General features: G+C 30.1%; 3 protein-coding genes across 4 annotated transcripts; 1 reads left to right on the plus strand and 2 right to left on the minus strand.

Annotated features, from left to right (window-relative positions):
• Nucleotides 1–532: 532 nt before the first annotated feature.
• LOC115700250 (dirigent protein 2-like) lies at nucleotides 533–4,495 on the minus strand. Its single transcript, XM_061102949.1, has one exon. The coding sequence runs from the start codon at nucleotides 2,281–2,283 to the stop codon at nucleotides 1,699–1,701; it is 585 nt and encodes a 194-aa protein (XP_060958932.1). The 5' UTR covers nucleotides 2,284–4,495; the 3' UTR covers nucleotides 533–1,698.
• A 4,202-nt stretch (nucleotides 4,496–8,697) lies between these two features.
• LOC115699048 (chorismate mutase 2) lies at nucleotides 8,698–14,425 on the plus strand. Its single transcript, XM_030626256.2, has 5 exons — nucleotides 8,698–9,132; nucleotides 9,344–9,430; nucleotides 9,525–9,668; nucleotides 13,812–13,904; nucleotides 14,060–14,425. The coding sequence occupies exons 1-5, from the start codon at nucleotides 8,812–8,814 to the stop codon at nucleotides 14,297–14,299; spliced, it is 885 nt and encodes a 294-aa protein (XP_030482116.2). The 5' UTR covers nucleotides 8,698–8,811; the 3' UTR covers nucleotides 14,300–14,425.
• LOC133030315 (annexin D3-like) lies at nucleotides 10,576–13,463 on the minus strand. Of its 2 annotated transcripts, XM_061102950.1 has the most exons (4): nucleotides 12,904–13,463; nucleotides 11,723–11,827; nucleotides 11,031–11,261; nucleotides 10,576–10,948 (listed from the first exon to the last, which is right to left on the minus strand). In XM_061102950.1, the coding sequence occupies exons 1-4, from the start codon at nucleotides 13,108–13,110 to the stop codon at nucleotides 10,793–10,795; spliced, it is 699 nt and encodes a 232-aa protein (XP_060958933.1). In that variant the 5' UTR covers nucleotides 13,111–13,463; the 3' UTR covers nucleotides 10,576–10,792. The 2 variants fall into 2 exon arrangements, with proteins under 2 accessions (XP_060958933.1, XP_060958934.1); XM_061102951.1 differs by lacking the exon at nucleotides 11,723–11,827.
• Nucleotides 14,426–17,021: the final 2,596 nt, after the last annotated feature.

Below are 17,021 nucleotides of genomic sequence, written 5' to 3' on the forward strand. Positions count from 1 at the left end.
TGGCGAGCCCTCAGCTCCTCTGCTTGCACGAAATGCATGGCTAGAAATAGGGGTGTACGTTAGTCGGTTTATGCTATATTTTATTCAATCCAATGTAAAGATCGGGTTGCAAAAATCTAAGTGCAACCCACCCAATTAAGAAAAAAAATAGTAAGCCGCCCAATAAAATTGGTCGGTTTAGTCAGGTTAACCGGTCTAAACAGACCACTAAAATTTTTTGTTAATTTTTTATTTTTATATTCAGTTGTTATATTTTAGTTAATTGTAATAATGAGATAAATATATATATAAATTGAATTTAAAGTTCAAATCAACTACCATGAAAATAAACATATTAGTTTCAACTTGATATTTTTTAAGTAGTCATATAAATTATATAATATATAAATGTATATCATAAAAATGTAAAAGTATATATATATATAAAAAAAAAGAATAAACTCTTTTAATCGGGTAGGTAGAGTTAGTTCGGATTGATTAGGCTAGTAGTAGTTGGTATTATTTTCAACCCGCCCAAATAAAAATTGGGTGGATTATATTTTCATCAGATTTTTTAGTTTGTATTTTTTATCAAATTATCTTAATTTAGTTTAGGTAGATAATTTATATTCGAGAGTATTAAAAAGTTTTGCACATACCCTTTCCACTAGCTATAATATATGAATAATCAGCTACTATAATCTAACAAAATACATCTACACACACATTTATTTAACTTGTAATTGGTCTATTTTCTTTCCTCATAGCATGAGGACAAAACTAGAGGACCCACGGTAGATTTACCCTATATATATATATATATATATATTTATAGCTGAATTTGATTTCACTAACTGCAACTTTGAGCTCTAACACATTTTGACCTTTTTGTTTTTTCTTTTTTTGGACTTTGCTCAAATATTTGATCATATGTTTAAACAATTAAAAAAGAGAAGTGACATTAAAAATAGAATCTAGTACTTTTGTGTTTAGATGCCTCCCATATAATAGACATTTGAGGCTTCGGACATCACCCTAAGGGAGACATGCTAGGAGGGATGTCCAAAACCTCAATGGCTATGGGAGACATTTAAAGTCCCTGGCAAAGCATTTGTTACACTATGAAATAGTGTAAGGGTTTATTAGTAATTTGTAAAGGGTGTGAATTACTGTAAATATGTAATTGTATAGCTATTATGGGATATGGATTGAGTAAATAGAACTTTGGTTCAATTGAGAATTTAGCACTGACTTGAAGAGCATTTCAGAGATTTGTCCTGTCTCGAAGAGAACTATTATCTAACAGCATCTCTCATATTTTTTCATTTGCACACAGGAGAAGTACACAACAACAAGAGATCTCCCACTACAAGCAGAGGAGGCTCGCGGAAGGGTGCGAAAATCACATCTAAAATTAATCTTAATATTTGAGGGATGTAAGGTTAAACTTATTTCTTCATATGATTAGAATCACATGTTTTTTTTTTTTTGGAGATTTACTGGAATTTCATGTGTTTCAGGAGAAAAAATTATGTAAATTTTAGATTTAGGCACATTGAACCTTGGGGAATTGTTCTAAAAAAACAAAGAAAACCAAAATAGAAAGGAACGAATGCGTATAAAATTTTAACATGATGGGATGACTATATATTCTTATTATTATTGCCTCGGATAGTACATAATATATGAGGAGAGGAGTAACTATATAGTTATAATAAATTAGCTATATATAGTCCCATCACGTAGGGTAATGGTGCACCTAACGATTGAGTATGAAGTTGATCTTTCATAGTATATAGTCTCCATAACAGCAAAGCCTCTATTGAATCTGAAATAGCCTGTCCCTGAAACCACAGACACTTCTCTATACCTCTCATTTTGACGGCTAACACCTTGAAGCTCCAAAGTGCTACCATCGTATTCCCTATTGGTGAACACTATTGACAGTAACACACTCACACTAGACCCATCTAAAGCCGATGTTACAAGCACTCCTTGTGCTCGACCAACCTCGTTTGAGTTTCTACTTGGGGTTTCCGTGATTGGATCATCAACAGCAAAAATGGTGCCGAACGAGTTGAATGACCACTCCTTGCCCTTGATGCCAATCACTGGAACAACCGTAGCATTGGCATTGCTCGACCCATAATCTTGCAAGAAGAATACTAAGCTGGTTTGGTTTTGATTTTGTTTTTGTTTTTGAGTCTCACATTTGCATAATGTTATTATTATTAGCAAATACGTGAACATTATTATTAGTTTAGAATTAGTAGGTGGGCTTGAAAATGCACCCGGTGGCGCCATTGCATTAAGATATAATTATAAGTAAGGATGATGAGGTTATTGTTTTGGGAGTGGCTCTATTTATTTGAGATTAGTGGGGACGGTTAAGTTGGTAAATTATAAAGTGGTATTTTTTATTAATTAATTGCCAATAAACGTTATATCATGAGGTTGGGCTTCTCTCGTGAAACCATATGAAAATTGCAAGTTAATTAGTCCAAATGGACCGGATATGAAAAGCTGACGATGAACGTGACATGGAGACCAGGGGTCACGGCATCAAGCAAGGAAAGGATTATACATTAAAATTGTTATTGTGAAATTGGTCAGTCAATGTGACTAGATTTTTGCGTTATTTTATAGGCATGCAGGAATGCTGTGAATGATTTTTAGTTTTGTTAAAAAATGGGGTACGATTTTTTTTTATTATTAATTAAAAGTTATTTCTTTTTTAAATATATAAATAGAATTATCATTTTTTGGAAACAATTATTTCTCCTTTATTTTTTTCTTCCATTTTTTCCCTTCTTCTCTCTTTTTATTTATCTTCCTCTTTTCATATTTTTTTTTTATTTTATTTTATTCTTCTATATTTTCCGTACATTTTTTTCTCTTACATTTTTTTTTGTTAGAAAGTAGATTTAAAATACATATGGATCTTAAATTTATGTCAAGTATCAAGATTACTCTATGAATTAATAAGATGAAAAACATACCTAATTCCATAATATTAGATATAATATAAAATGAGATGATGGGTATATAGGTATATGGTCTTGCACAAACTATTCTTCATCCCTATGGGTTCTCACTTAGGAATTGAAGAGAATAGTGTTGAGATTAGCCTTGAGGACCAAACTCTATATGTTCTTTATATTACACATTACAAAAATACCAAATAAAATGTTTATTGGGCTTGTTTAATTAGATCTCTTATTTAGTCCAATTTAGAATATTAGTTCAAATAAATTGTCTTAATTTATAAGAATTTTTATATGTAGCACCTTATTATATATATCTAAATTTCAAAAGGGAAATTTTATTTACACTCCAAAAAATTCTAAAGGCACCCCATTTTGATAATTTTTATTTTATACAAAATTTATATTTTTAATTGTATTAATTTTTTTTTAATTTTTTCTTTCAATTTATATTCTTAAAAAATATGCCTATCAAACAAAAATAAAGTGTATTTTAAATATTATGAAAAAAATTAAAATAAAAAATTATGTGAATTTTTTTTAGAAAAAAAAAATACACATGAGTTAGAAAAAATTATGAAAATAAAATCAAAATAAGTATTAAAATTAACATAAAATAATTTGAAGAATTTTTTTTTAAAAAAATATTAAGAGTAATTTTTAAAAATTATTTAAATTTATATATTTTATTAATAATATGGTGTATTTATAAGTTTAAGGGGTGCAAATAGAACTCCCCATTTCAAAAATAACTTTAACATCAAATTTAAGTTTCCTTTAAGTATTATTAACGTTTTTTCCTTTAAGTATTATTAACGTTTTTTTAATAGGTGAGCATATTTCAATACATGACCAAATATTTTTCTTTAAGCCTTGATTCTTTTTGTTTCTTCATTGTATTCTCTCTTTTCTATTTCTCAATCTTTTTTTTTTTACTTTTGAAAATAATTTATGGCCACATTGTTATTCAGTTGACTCTAAAAAAATACCATTGTGATTTATTCTTTAATGTAAATATTTCAAGATGTGTGAAGCATATGTCTTTTTGCTATTTCTAGAAAATAAACTATTTGGTTACTAATATAGTAATTAGTTACTGTTTTATCATTTTTTTTAAATCTTAGTTAACATTCATTCATAAATAGTATGGAAGGTAACATAAATATTGTTACACAAAAGAAAAAAATATAACATAAAATTCTTAATCAACATAATAAAAACTAAAAATCAATATATAGTTTTAACATAACTAATTTAAAAATTGAATATTATGTACAAGAGATACTTTTATTTAAAGTGGATCATTTTATGGAAAGTAACCAATTGGTATATTATCGAAATCATAATTAATTTAAATATTACTATAAAGTGTACTATAAAGTAACCAATTGGTTATCGAAATCATTTTTTTTATTTTTTGACACTCATCAATGAAGACAATGTTGTTGTTGATTTGCCAAAATTAAAAAAAAAAAAAAATTATTATCAACAACGACTATGTTGTTGTTGATATTATTAATTGTCAACGACATTAAAAGTCGTTGTTGATAATGTTTTTGCCGATGAATTATTTTCAACGATTTTTTACCAACAAAATATCCTCATTAATAGGTAATACTTACGAAAAATGAGCTTTTCACCAACGAAATTTATCCTAATTGATGCACATATTTCTTGTAGTACATGTACACTGATGTTTTTGTGAGTAAAACCTTAGTGGTTAGAAAAGGAGGAGGAAGACAATAACAAATTTGGTGGAAAAATTAATGAAGAAGAAGTAATGAAGGTTGAAGTTATTGAAGAAATGGTGAATAAATGTATAACTATCCAAAGAATTTTTTAGTAACTGCCGCATAACATCATCCCATAACTAATAGGTCCTTCATAAAATAATCCAATCCAATTCTCACGATTCAATCTAATCCGTAAAGTGTGGATATCCGTACTTGTGAGCAGATTGGATTGGATTGGAAAATCTAAAATTCAGACTTGCGTGCCAATTGGATATTATTAATTAACATGTATAACTATCTAATCCAATTCACATATATTTATATATATATTTTAAAATATATACATACAATTATTATTTTAATGTAAAATAATTATAATTTAAAAATTTAATATATATGATACAAATATATTTTAAAACATAATAGATCAAATGTATAAAATATAGTTTTAAAAAAAAATTAACATTTTTTTTACATGCAATTTTTTTTAATTTATTTGAATTTGTTATTTTTTATTATTTTTATTTTAAATTATTATTGGAGACATAAAAGAACAATAGGTTTTTTTTATTTTTTTATTTTGCTGTTAGTAGTTATGTAAAATATATATTTTCTTAGTAAATATTAAATAATTAAATCTTAAAAATGAACTAATTCAAAATAACTCATCTAATCCGTACTTTTGGAAATCAGATTGGATTAAATTTGAGTTATTGTGCATAGGGCTGCACATTTGGACCCGCACACCCGAAAAACCCGAACACCCGCCCCGACCCGCGCTGCCAAAAAAACCGACCACCGAAAAACCCGTATAGTCGGGTCGGGTTGAACCCGAAAAAGCCTAAAACGGGTTTCGGGTTCGGGTGTGGATAAACAGCTTTTATTTGGTCGGGTTGTAACCCGAAACCCGTAACTTTTATTTTTTTTTTTGAAAAAAAAATAATATAAATAATACAGTAATTACATAATGTGCAGCCCCACCATGAACTCTCTCAATGCAATTTTCTCACTACGTTGACTGCCACGTGAAATCTGTAAGGCTTAACTTGTAAGGCTTAACCAATTCTGATACCAAAACGTTTTCTTCTCCAAGGGCGGCGACTGGTTCTCTTCTCCGGCGACTGGTGGCGACTGCCGTGCGGCTGACTGTTCGACAGTCCGCCCGTGACCGGCGAGATTCGAGGTGTTAATACTCATATATTATATATATGTTATTAACGTATTATTATATATATTATATACTTAAATAATTACTTATATATTATTATATTATATAAGAATAGTATGAACAGTATTTATTATATTATATAAATACTGATATATTAACTATAAAAAAAAATCCATGTTAAAAATAAAAAAAAAATGGTATTTTTAAAAATTAAATTTTATTTCAGCCTATAAATTAAATATTCGGGCTTAGCCCAATAGGACCCGAACCCGACCACACCCAACCCGAAAAACTCGACCCGAAACCCGGCGCACCCGCACACCCGAACACCGGGTTCGGTAGTGCATTTCCAAGACCCGAAGCCCGAAAACCCGAACCCGAAACCCCGAAAACCCAAAAACCCGACCCGTGTGCATCCCTAATTGTGCAGATTAGATTGGATCGAAAATATGAAATCTCCACACTTAGTGCGAATCGGATGCGCTATGAGCAAATTAAATAGTATGGATTGAATTGAATGAATACCCCTAATAACTGATGCAGAACAATATAATGTGAAAACATCCTCACAATTAGGGATGGAAATTGGGCGGTAATAGGCAGGGAATGCTCCCTCAGTCTCCATCCCCGTTAAATATATTACCCATCTCCGTCTCCATCCCGACATATTCCTCATCGAAGGCGGACGGGAAATCCCCAATGGGGCAGGTAATACTCACATGGGACCTATTTATTTTAAAATAAAATGAAATTATGAATAAAAAAAAGTATATTATATAAAATTTAAAATATTATATATGTTTTTTATATATTGGGGGAGATGAATTTAAACTTGGGACCTCCTTTCTATGAGAAGTGTGGAACTATTAAGTTATGCATATGAGCATAAAATATTATAAATGTCAATAATTTAAAGTTGATAATGTTATTTAAAATAAAATGAAAATATTTAAATTTTAGGATATTGGCGACAAACTAATCGAACTTTATATTGTTTAACACTTAACTACAAAAATTGAAATTTTGGTGGCAAAATTACCTAAACCCCCTTTATGTTAAATATTTGCCCATTCCGTCCAAAAGACTATGTTAAGTGTCACAGTGGACATGCCACAGTATACACAAGTGTACACATGATAAATTTTTAGTGGTCCACGTAATTTTAATTATTAAAATGCTATAAAAAATAAAAAAAATAGTTTTAAAAAATAATTATAAAAAATATATTTTTTCTTTTTCTTTTTATTTTTCTTTTCTTTTTTCCTTTTTCTTTTCTTTTTTATTACAAAAATTATTTTTTTCCCTTTTTTATCTTTTATAGAAATATCAAAATTATTACAAAATATGAAAAATAAATACATTAAATATTAAAATAAATAATAAATTAATTCTCTTTTTTTCTTTTTATCCCCTTTCCTTTTCCATTTCGCCTACAAGTCTCTCTTTTCATAATCTCGTGCGACGCCTCTATCCCCCCGATGAAGCCATCACCGATCCTCCAAACCCAGATTCGCGGTCCCAACTCTCTCTGGAACTTACTCGATTTACCCTAGGAACCTTGAGCCCATCTCTTTTTTGCATTTTAAATAATAATTTTTAAAATTAATTTTTTTCTTATTTTTATAATATTTTAATAATTAAAATTACGTGGACCACTAAAAAGTTATCATGTGTACACTTGTGTATACTGTGACATGTCCACCATGGTTCTTAACATAGTATTTTGAACGAAAGAGGTAAATAGCTAACATAAAGGGGATTTTGGTAGTTTTGTCACTTACATTTCAATTTTTGTAGTTAAGTGTTAAAAAATGTAAAATTCGAATAGTTTTGCCGCCAATATCCTTTAAATTTTACTAACAATAAACTACAAGACACATAAAGATAATGTATAATAATTTAAAATAATATTATATAAAACAAAAGGGAATTACCTCATATACTGTTTTTTTAACTTTTTTTTTTTTTTTTTCAAATTTACGGTTTGAGTTTTTAAAGTGGTTAGCGTTGCAATAGGAGTTTCCATGTAAAATTTCGTAAAATTGCAAAAAAAATTGTTTTGAAGTATAAAAATGAAAAAACTCCTAAAAATGGGTCCCTGTCGGGCCGAGGGTTGCTGTTCCCATCAACGTATGTTTAACAATCGGGGATAGAAAGTTGTCCCCATCTTGATCTCATTTCCTATTTAGGCGAGAAATCCCTGGAGACCCATATCTACTGGTGCAATTTCTATCCCTACTCACAACAAAAAGTTCTTTTCTCTCTTCTATCTTTTACTTATTATTGATGCGCATTAAAATAATTACTGATTTATCATGATCTCTTTTCTTTTTTTCTCTCTCTTGTTTTTTTCTATTTTTTGATTTCTATAAAACTAAATAGTAATTATAAGGAAATTCGAGATTTTGGTATTGTAAAATGGAAATAGAAAATATAGTTACCATAAATAATAATAAATTACAAATATAATATAATAAAAAAGGAATAATTATAAAATTTAAACACACTAATTCTTTTCAAAATGTGATATTTTTCTTATCAATGTAATATGTTTTTTTCTTAACAATTACTGTAAAAAAAAAGTAATGTCTTAATTAATTTAATTAATAATTCCCCTTTTATAATGACTCTTACTGCAAAAAAAAAAAAAAAAAATCTTATTTTCTAACAATTTCTTTAGAAAAAATCATAATAAAAGGATTTACTTCTCAATGTTTAACTGTTTTTTTTTTTTTTTTAAAAAAAAAAGAAGTTATTATAGCTGTCCGAGAGTCAAAACTCATACATAAATGTAATGTCCTTATATATCTCGCTTGTTGACCCAATACCAACCATTAGTTTATTTTTCCTTTTCTGATTTTTGTTTTGTGCATTGTTTTCTTTCACATGGAGCATTATTGATTTGGGTCTAATATGTCCGTGAATTCTTATTGATTTTCCCTAAGAAATGCTGGTTTTGGCTAGACTAGCTGAAGTTTTAACAATGAATTTGTTTGTACTAATTCTTGTTATTTTTATTTTGGATGGAAGAAGCTTGACTATGGCGTCAAAAGAGAGGATTGTTTCGAAAATGGGTGAAAAGGAAATGACCCTTGATACGGTGAGAGACTCGTTGATTAGACAAGAAGATACAATCATATTTAGTTTGATTGAAAGAGCAAAGTTTCCAATGAATTCCCCTACTTACCAAGAACCCAAGTCTTGCGTTGGATTTTGTGGTTCTTTGATTCGTTTCTTTGTCAATGAAACAGAATCCCTCCAGGCTAAGGTAATAATTCCAAAAAGCATATTATTATATCTTTTTCTTGATATACATATATAGTTTGTTTGAAACACAAAAACACAAAAGAATGATACATTTTGTCGATTAGTTTATCAATAATAACTTAAGTGAGTACAAACAAAGCCAAACATGAGTCGTCACTGTTTGAAATTATTATCCAAAATGTTTATGGAAGCTGACTAGTAATTTATTACAGGCTGGTAGGTATCAAAATCCTGAAGAGAATGCCTTCTTTCCTGATCATTTACCACCCTCATTGGTGCCACCATATGCCTTTCCACCGGTAAATTATTTATTATTATTAGTTAATACCTTGGTGAGTCAATTAATAGTATATAAAAAATATTTTGGATTCTTATAATAAACTTGGACCGTAGGTACTGCATCGTGCAGGGGCTTCAATCAATGTGAACAACAAAATTTGGGATATATATTTCAAGCAATTGCTTCCTTTGTTTATTATATCGGGTGATGATGGAAACTATGCATCGACTGCCTCTAGTGACCTCAATTGCTTACAGGTAAGGTTGTTTAACTTTTCCTTTTTATTGGGCAAATACCTATTTTTCATCTGAATCATGATTTTATATCTATAAATATTTATAACCGAACAGTTTTATGCAACAAAATTTCTTTCACAATTTAATGTGTCGTCGAAATATCTCAATTCTACAAAATCATTTCAAACATGTGATTTAGTATCATTACCTATACTTTTCTTGCTAAAGAAAAACACATGCATAAATTATAGTAAAGTCAATTTTTTAGAATATTAGTTGTATATGAACTCTTAGAACTAATGTTTTGTTTGTATATATATGCTTAGCATCAATAAACTCAATTCAGCTAACTTCAATTAGTTAAATAAATAACTATGTCAGTATACCCACATTAACAAACTGCTTAAAGAAAAAGTGAACAGCGAGAGGTAACATAAAAGACAAATTTGCAGTGGTGCTATATATAGTCACTACTACAAAAAGTACAATTACCGTCAGTTTTTAAGTGTCATTTAAAGAATTTACGTCGGTTTTTTAAACCGACGTATATACCGTAGTCGCAAATAGTTTTTTTAGCGTCATTTTTGAAATGTCGCAAAAAACTATTATCTTCATTTAAAAACCGACGCAAAATATACAAACTTCTTTTTTATCTTCTGCGTCGGTTTAGAAATGACGCAAAATTATTTGTAGCATTTCCAAACCGTCACGAAAAACTTATACCGTCAGTTCTAAAATGATAGATAAATTGCTGAAATATTTTTTTTTTCATCTATTACGTCAGTTATAAAATGAAGCATAAATGTAGGTAAAGAAAAATTGTAATTTCATACAATTTTCTCCACCTACATTATCAAATTTTAAAATAATTTTATATAATAGTAAATACATAATACAACAAATTATATCCCATTTTACACATCCAAGAAAAAAATTCAAATAAATTTTTACAGTAGATATATAATAATGATGATAAAATAATAAAAATAGGACAATGTTTGGTCATGATCAAGACAATATATATAAACAATTAGTCTAAAAATAAAATCTCGAATAAACAAAAACAATATATGTTTTCATTTATTGATCTCGAAACTACACAAATTAAACTAAGAAAGTAATTAATTAAAAAAAACAAGAGAGAGCTAGAAATTCCTAGTGCTGAGTATCCAATTAACATGATCATCATCTAATTGCTTTATTTTAATAGCCTCATGTAATCTAGATGCCTCTAAATTGGCAATAGCAGAATCCACCTCATCTCTGTCATACCTAAATGAGCTCACTACAGCCACTAGAAGCTATAGAAAAACATACAAATTACTTTACAATAGATAAGCATTGAGTATTTGAGAAAGGCCTAAAGGGGTGTTTTGTTTTCACCTTTGCTAGTGAAGAAGGAGAAACATTTGATGCAATATCTTCCTCTAAAGAACAATGAAGAAGAGAAGTGTAAGCTTGCCTCACTCCCACCGAATGGTCAGGAGATGATGCACATGACATCTCAACTATCATTTTGAGATGCTCAACACTTTTCTTACTGTTTTCCAAGGCTTCCCGGGCTAATTTCGCGTCCCTTTCGCAAGGATCATATGTCCACAAAATAATCGCTTTCTGTTTCAAAAGATTGGGAGATATTTTTATTAAGCCATTCCAAATTAAAATAGCTGTAACAAAGTTCAAACCAGAACCACATTCTAATTGATTTGTTCATAATATTCCCTTTCATTGTTTTATTCCCTTTTCACCTTATCTTTTCATAGGGAAAACCAAAACAAATATTCTATTTGAACCATCATTATCTTTTTCCCAATTGATCATTTATCAAAACCCAACTTCAGTAACAAGGAAAGAATAAAAAAGTATTAACAAATAACATAGAAAATCACCAAGAACATATGAAAATTATAAACTTAGTATAGTATCATATATACAAGAAATTGAATTAAAGAAACTTGTTTTTTTAAAAAATAAAAAATAAAGAGCAGCATAAATTGAGAGTCAACCCAAAACCCCATCAAAGCAAGGAACAATAAGTATAGCAGAGGAAAAACAACCGAGAAAAGAAGATGCACCTGTGAAATTAAGCAGTGGAAAGTGCAGGAAAACAAGTTTGCCATCCTTAAACCTCCAAAAGATGCCAACTTCCACTTATTGGAACAATGAAGCATTAACATTTGCTGAATAATAATAAAAATTACAAGTAACTTTGAATGTATTTAAAATTCAATGTAACAACCAGGATGTACAGAAGTTGAAAGACATGATGAAATTAATGCATACACATATCAATTTAATAATTAATGAAAATAATACATGCAAAAAATTAATCAACCCCTTATTACCCTTATTACTTATGTGTGTCTACAAAAATAACCAACAACAACAATATAAGAAAAATGAAGTAAACATATGTAAGAAAATATGAAAGCCAATTTAAACCAAACAGCTAAAAGCAAAAGGCTTTCAAGCTTTCCTATAATTACCAAGAGATAATTATTTTCTTACTTAGTTTTTTCCTTAATAAACCTTCAGTTAAATCCTAAAATCTGGGATCATCCCTTGAGATATCTAATAAACAGAATAGCAGGGTGATTGTATATGCCAAGATTCATTCAATTAGGAGTAATCTTTCTTTATTCCACCAGTTCATAAATTAGCTATAAATTGTGCTATAGAAATAGTACATAAAAAATATAGACATTATATTGAAATTTTGGTAAAAAGAAAGAGAACCAAGCAATAGCAATTCCAAGGTAAGGAATACATTTGCAGAGAACCTGTTTTCCTCTTTTATTATAATAACTAACATATCCTGAACCTTGGCAACTTCTATATTTTCCAGTCCCCGTTATGAATTTTCTTTTCTTTTTTTTTTTTTGAAAATAAAATATCAATAACTATCATTCCACCTGAGTAAATTGTTCAAAACATTCACATGGAGCAATTGCTACAACTGCGGACAGCTTCATGGCACTGACACTCACAGTTTAAAAAATTGCAGATCGACTGAATAAGATAATCAAAACAAATATAAAATCCTTAGATTATGAATTTTCGATGCTTAAAGCCCAACGCTTTTTCAAATGCTTAATTATTCACTCATTATATTCCATTGAAATTTCTTCAATGACTATCATTAAGCATAAAAAGGAATATAAAAGCCAGCCCTAATTCAATATATACATATTCATAAAATCATTTCCTATAGAACTCACATAGCGAAAAACAGAAAAAGGAAGAGATTAGAAAGGACCTTGATTTGGTAGTGTTTGAGTTTTTGGTTTCGGCAGTCATTGCCATCATCGGCCGAAGTAAGACGTTGCTTGGCAGCCATGTCAGAAGAGCCATTAATAATGGAAGAGACGTAAGTAGAGGTTGTGGTGGCCACTGAATCAATTGCTGCTCTCCATGCGACATCTCCATCTTCCTCACCACTGCTACTATCACTCGGGTCTCCCATTACGAATTGATGACTCAGTTCAGATTGCCAGCGGCGACTCAGTTCCGATTGGCGAAGCTACCGCCTACCTAAAACCGTCAGCAGCAGTGGAAATAACAAGATGACAGAGAGACGAAGACGAAGGCTCAAGTGGGCGATTTTGAAGAAGACGAAGGGGCAGCCTGTTGATCGCCAGAGCAAGGTCGAAGAGGATGAGGGCTAGGTCGAAGAACATCTCATTTGGGATTTAGGGATATTTTAATGCTAGTTGCATTGGTTTCTCTCTCTCTCAATTGTATTTAGCGTCATTTTTTAAACCTCGCATATATATACATTCGGCGAGTGTTACCCACAGACGCAAATTGTAAAGCAGTTTTTAAAATTTTTTGCTTTATTGCGTCTGTTTGTTTTATACCATCGTTTATAAAACGACGCGAATCATATATTATTAGCGTCATTTATAAATAGACGGGTCAAATTATTGGGTACTATTCACGTCGGTCAACGCTATGAATAGTAGCGTTGACCGACGTAAATAGTGTAATTTGTAGTAGTGAGTTCAAATTGAAGAATTTGGCCATAACAAAAGTTTGAGGGGAACTTTAGTAAAAAACTTATAAGACAAAACTCTACATGAATAGTTCATTTAAATGGATATATTTTGTTTTGTCTTTAGCTAGAAAATGACAATGTAAGATAGTGGTTCTTATTACTCGCTGCAGGCTATCTCTAGAAGGATTCATTATGGAAAATTTGTAGCTGAGGTGAAATACAAGGATGCCCCACATGACTATGAACCCGCAATTCGTGCTAAGGTACGTACATTTGAATCTATTATAAGTTAACTATAGACCAAGATATGCAATTCATTGTATTTTGACTGTGGTTATAGAGAACAATAATTTAGCATTATCACATGATTATACGGCATGCATGTATCTAATTTTAATTAAATTGAAAAATAATCCAGGATAGGGATGCACTGATGAAACTGTTAACATTTAAAGCTGTGGAAGAGACTGTGAAGAAGAGGGTTGAGAAGAAGGCAATGATATTTGGGGAAGAGGTAACCACAAACACTACTTGCACAGAAAGCAATGAGGGAAATCACAAGATTGATCCACCATTAGTTTCTCGTCTCTATGATGAATGGATAATGCCTCTTACTAAATTTGTTCAAGTTGAGTACCTTCTACGTCGCCTCGATTAGTGTATAATAAGTTTAACAATAAATTTAATTACATAAGGTACTTGTATCTTCCGTTTTTATATAATAACCGAATACATAACTCCACCTTCGATTTTGGTATTTTTAAACATATGTTATCGGCTCAAATGACTTCGGTTGCGAATTTTAATAAAATCCGAAGAACAACTGGCCTAAAAATCGAAGATAAAGGCCCTTTTTCTAGTTGTGAATTATGATCCTTATAAAGTATTGTCTTTCATTTGATGATAACATGATTTTAATGAAGCTCCTTTAAAGAGTTCAGATAAAAAATAAAGAAAAATTTACATAATAAACTAAAAATTATAAAACTAATCGGTATAAAAAAAGTTTATGTTTACACTTTGAATTTTTTATTTATAAAAATATCTTTTTAATAAAAATAATAAATTCAATTTTTTTTATTATTTTATAGTATATTTATAATTGAGATTATTTTGCTGTTTATTTTGTTTGTTAAATTTATTTATAGTTAATATATAGTAGTCGTAAAATTGTGTTTTTTTTTTTTGGTAAATGAGCCACTTGCACTTCTCCAAACTTTACAAAAGTGGGACTTTACAATACAAAGGCTTACAACAAACTCCAAACAAACACAATCTCATTTAATAGACTATGAAACCAACTCATTTTATTTACATTGATTCCTTTCAACCCACTATAAAAAATTCTATTGTACATCAATTTTAACTTTTTTTTGAAAGTAAACTCAATCATACACACCCAACCCTCCCAATAAGCTACATTCCGCGCACGCCATGCGTTGTAACTTTATGAAATTTTACAAAATAAAAAGTAAAATGTGTGAGTGAATGGAGTCCCAAAAATAATTTTCTTTTAAAGATTGTCGCTGAAACAATTAAGTAATTATTTAAAATTGTTGGAAAAATTAGTATTCTCCATGATTTATAATAGTGCCTAAAAAATTAGACGACGTTCTTCATTAAGAATGCAAAAAAAAAAAAAAAAAAAAAAAACGGGGATTATGCCCGACAATTTAAAACCGTCGGGTATAGTATAGGTGACGGTTTTAGGGTTTAGGGCCAATTAAAAAATCTTCACCTATTTGTCACATTTTCCACGTGCCCACTTTTTTTTTTTTTTTTTTTTTTTTTTTTTATCTCGTACATGTCTACATATTTCTTCTCACCTATTTCCTCTCCATTTTTCATACCCTAAAACGAAAATCTTAACTCTCCAAAACCCCACCCACGCCTCCGCACCATTACCCTCCTCTCTCGCCGTCTTCCTCCTCTCTCGATCTCTCTTTTTTTTTTTTTTGTCTCACTCGTCCATCGATCTGTTAGGTTTTATGCCCTAAATAAAACTCCATTTCAATGTAATCTATTTTATTCAACATCAATAAAGAAACAGAAGTATTTTTCATTCATTTGTGTATGTTTTGGTTCACTTTATCAATTGCTTGTCTATTTGATTTATAAATTCATCTTAAACCCTTTTCACATACTTGATCATGTTTATTGTGCTGTCATCACATTGGAAAGTAAACATGACTATGTGAATAAAGTTTCCTAGATTTATCAGACACAGGGTTTTACTGATATGATAATCTACAACAAGAGTTTACTTGTATTTGGAGAAATACTATGTTCTTTCCAGAACATTGGTTAAAGTAAAGCTCAGGTTGGATGCATGAAGTATGCATCGGAAGGGACCGATATTGAACTTCGACTTAGATTTAATTAAACTTACCGTAGAATCTATTCAAGTCAATATCGCCAAGTTGATCCTAGATCAAATGATCTTAATCCTGTTATGATTAGGCTCAATCTTGAAAGGCTATTCGTGTTCCTTGAATTGTTAGTTAAGCCTACTTTTAGGTCAGGGTGATACGTACTTTTTGGGAACACGGTAGTGCAATTGAGTGGGAGCGCTAGCATAAACATGGAATCTATAGCTTCTATCTGGCGAATAGTAAGCAAAGGATGATCTCCTTCGAGCTTGACCAAACGATGGATAACATTAGGATCATTGATCACATTAGGATTATAACAATGGATAACTAATCATGTGTCTATATGGTGGAACATATAGAGCATTCTATATACTGAGAGTGCAATTCTAAGTTTTATGCGTGAATTCAACGAAGAATTAATAAGTTAGTGAATTTTAGTGCTAAATTCTTGATCTACTTATTGGAAGCTCGGTTATATAGACCCATGGTCCCCCCACTAGTTGAGATAATATTATTTGTAAGACTCATGTAATTGGTTTTGATTAATCAATTATAATTCACGAATTAGACTATGTCTATTTGTGAAATTTTCACTAAGTAAGGGCGAAATTGTAAAGAAAGAGTTAAGAGGGGCATATTTGTTAATTATGATACTTTGTATGGTTCAATTAATAAATATGATAAATGACAATATTATTTAATAATTATTTATAGTTATTAAATAGTTAGAATTGGCATTTAAATGATTGAATTAGGAAATTGGCATTTTTGAGAAAATCAGATACAAAAGGTGTTAAAATTGCAAAATTGCAAAAAGCAAGGCCCAGTCCACTAAGCCATGGCCGGCCACCTTTGTAGGCTTTTTAAGTTGATTTTTTCATTATTTTAATGTCATATAATTCAAATCTAACCCTAGTGGAATGCTATAAATAGATAGTGAAGGCTTCAGGAAAATCACACTTTCTGAATCAGAAAAACCTGAGCCTCCTCTCTCTCTTCTCTAGCCGC

The sequence above is a fragment of the Cannabis sativa genome, chromosome 8, assembly GCF_029168945.1.
Source record: "Cannabis sativa cultivar Pink pepper isolate KNU-18-1 chromosome 8, ASM2916894v1, whole genome shotgun sequence".
NCBI lineage: Eukaryota > Viridiplantae > Streptophyta > Magnoliopsida > Rosales > Cannabaceae > Cannabis > Cannabis sativa.

Coding starts and splice junctions, on each gene's coding strand:
- LOC133030315 (XM_061102950.1), bottom strand. CDS start 13,110: ATGGGAGACCCGAGTGATAGTAGCAGTGGTGAGGAAGATGGAGATGTC. Junction 11,828..12,903: donor TCAAACACTACCAAATCAAG/GTCCTTTCTAAT, acceptor ATTATTATTCAG/CAAATGTTAATGCTTCATTG. Junction 10,949..11,030: donor CTCCTTCTTCACTAGCAAAG/GTGAAAACAAAA, acceptor GTTTTTCTATAG/CTTCTAGTGGCTGTAGTGAG.
- LOC115699048 (XM_030626256.2), top strand. CDS start 8,812: ATGCTGGTTTTGGCTAGACTAGCTGAAGTTTTAACAATGAATTTGTTT. Junction 9,133..9,343: donor CAGAATCCCTCCAGGCTAAG/GTAATAATTCCA, acceptor AATTTATTACAG/GCTGGTAGGTATCAAAATCC. Junction 13,905..14,059: donor AACCCGCAATTCGTGCTAAG/GTACGTACATTT, acceptor AAAATAATCCAG/GATAGGGATGCACTGATGAA.
- LOC115700250 (XM_061102949.1), bottom strand. CDS start 2,283: ATGGCGCCACCGGGTGCATTTTCAAGCCCACCTACTAATTCTAAACTA.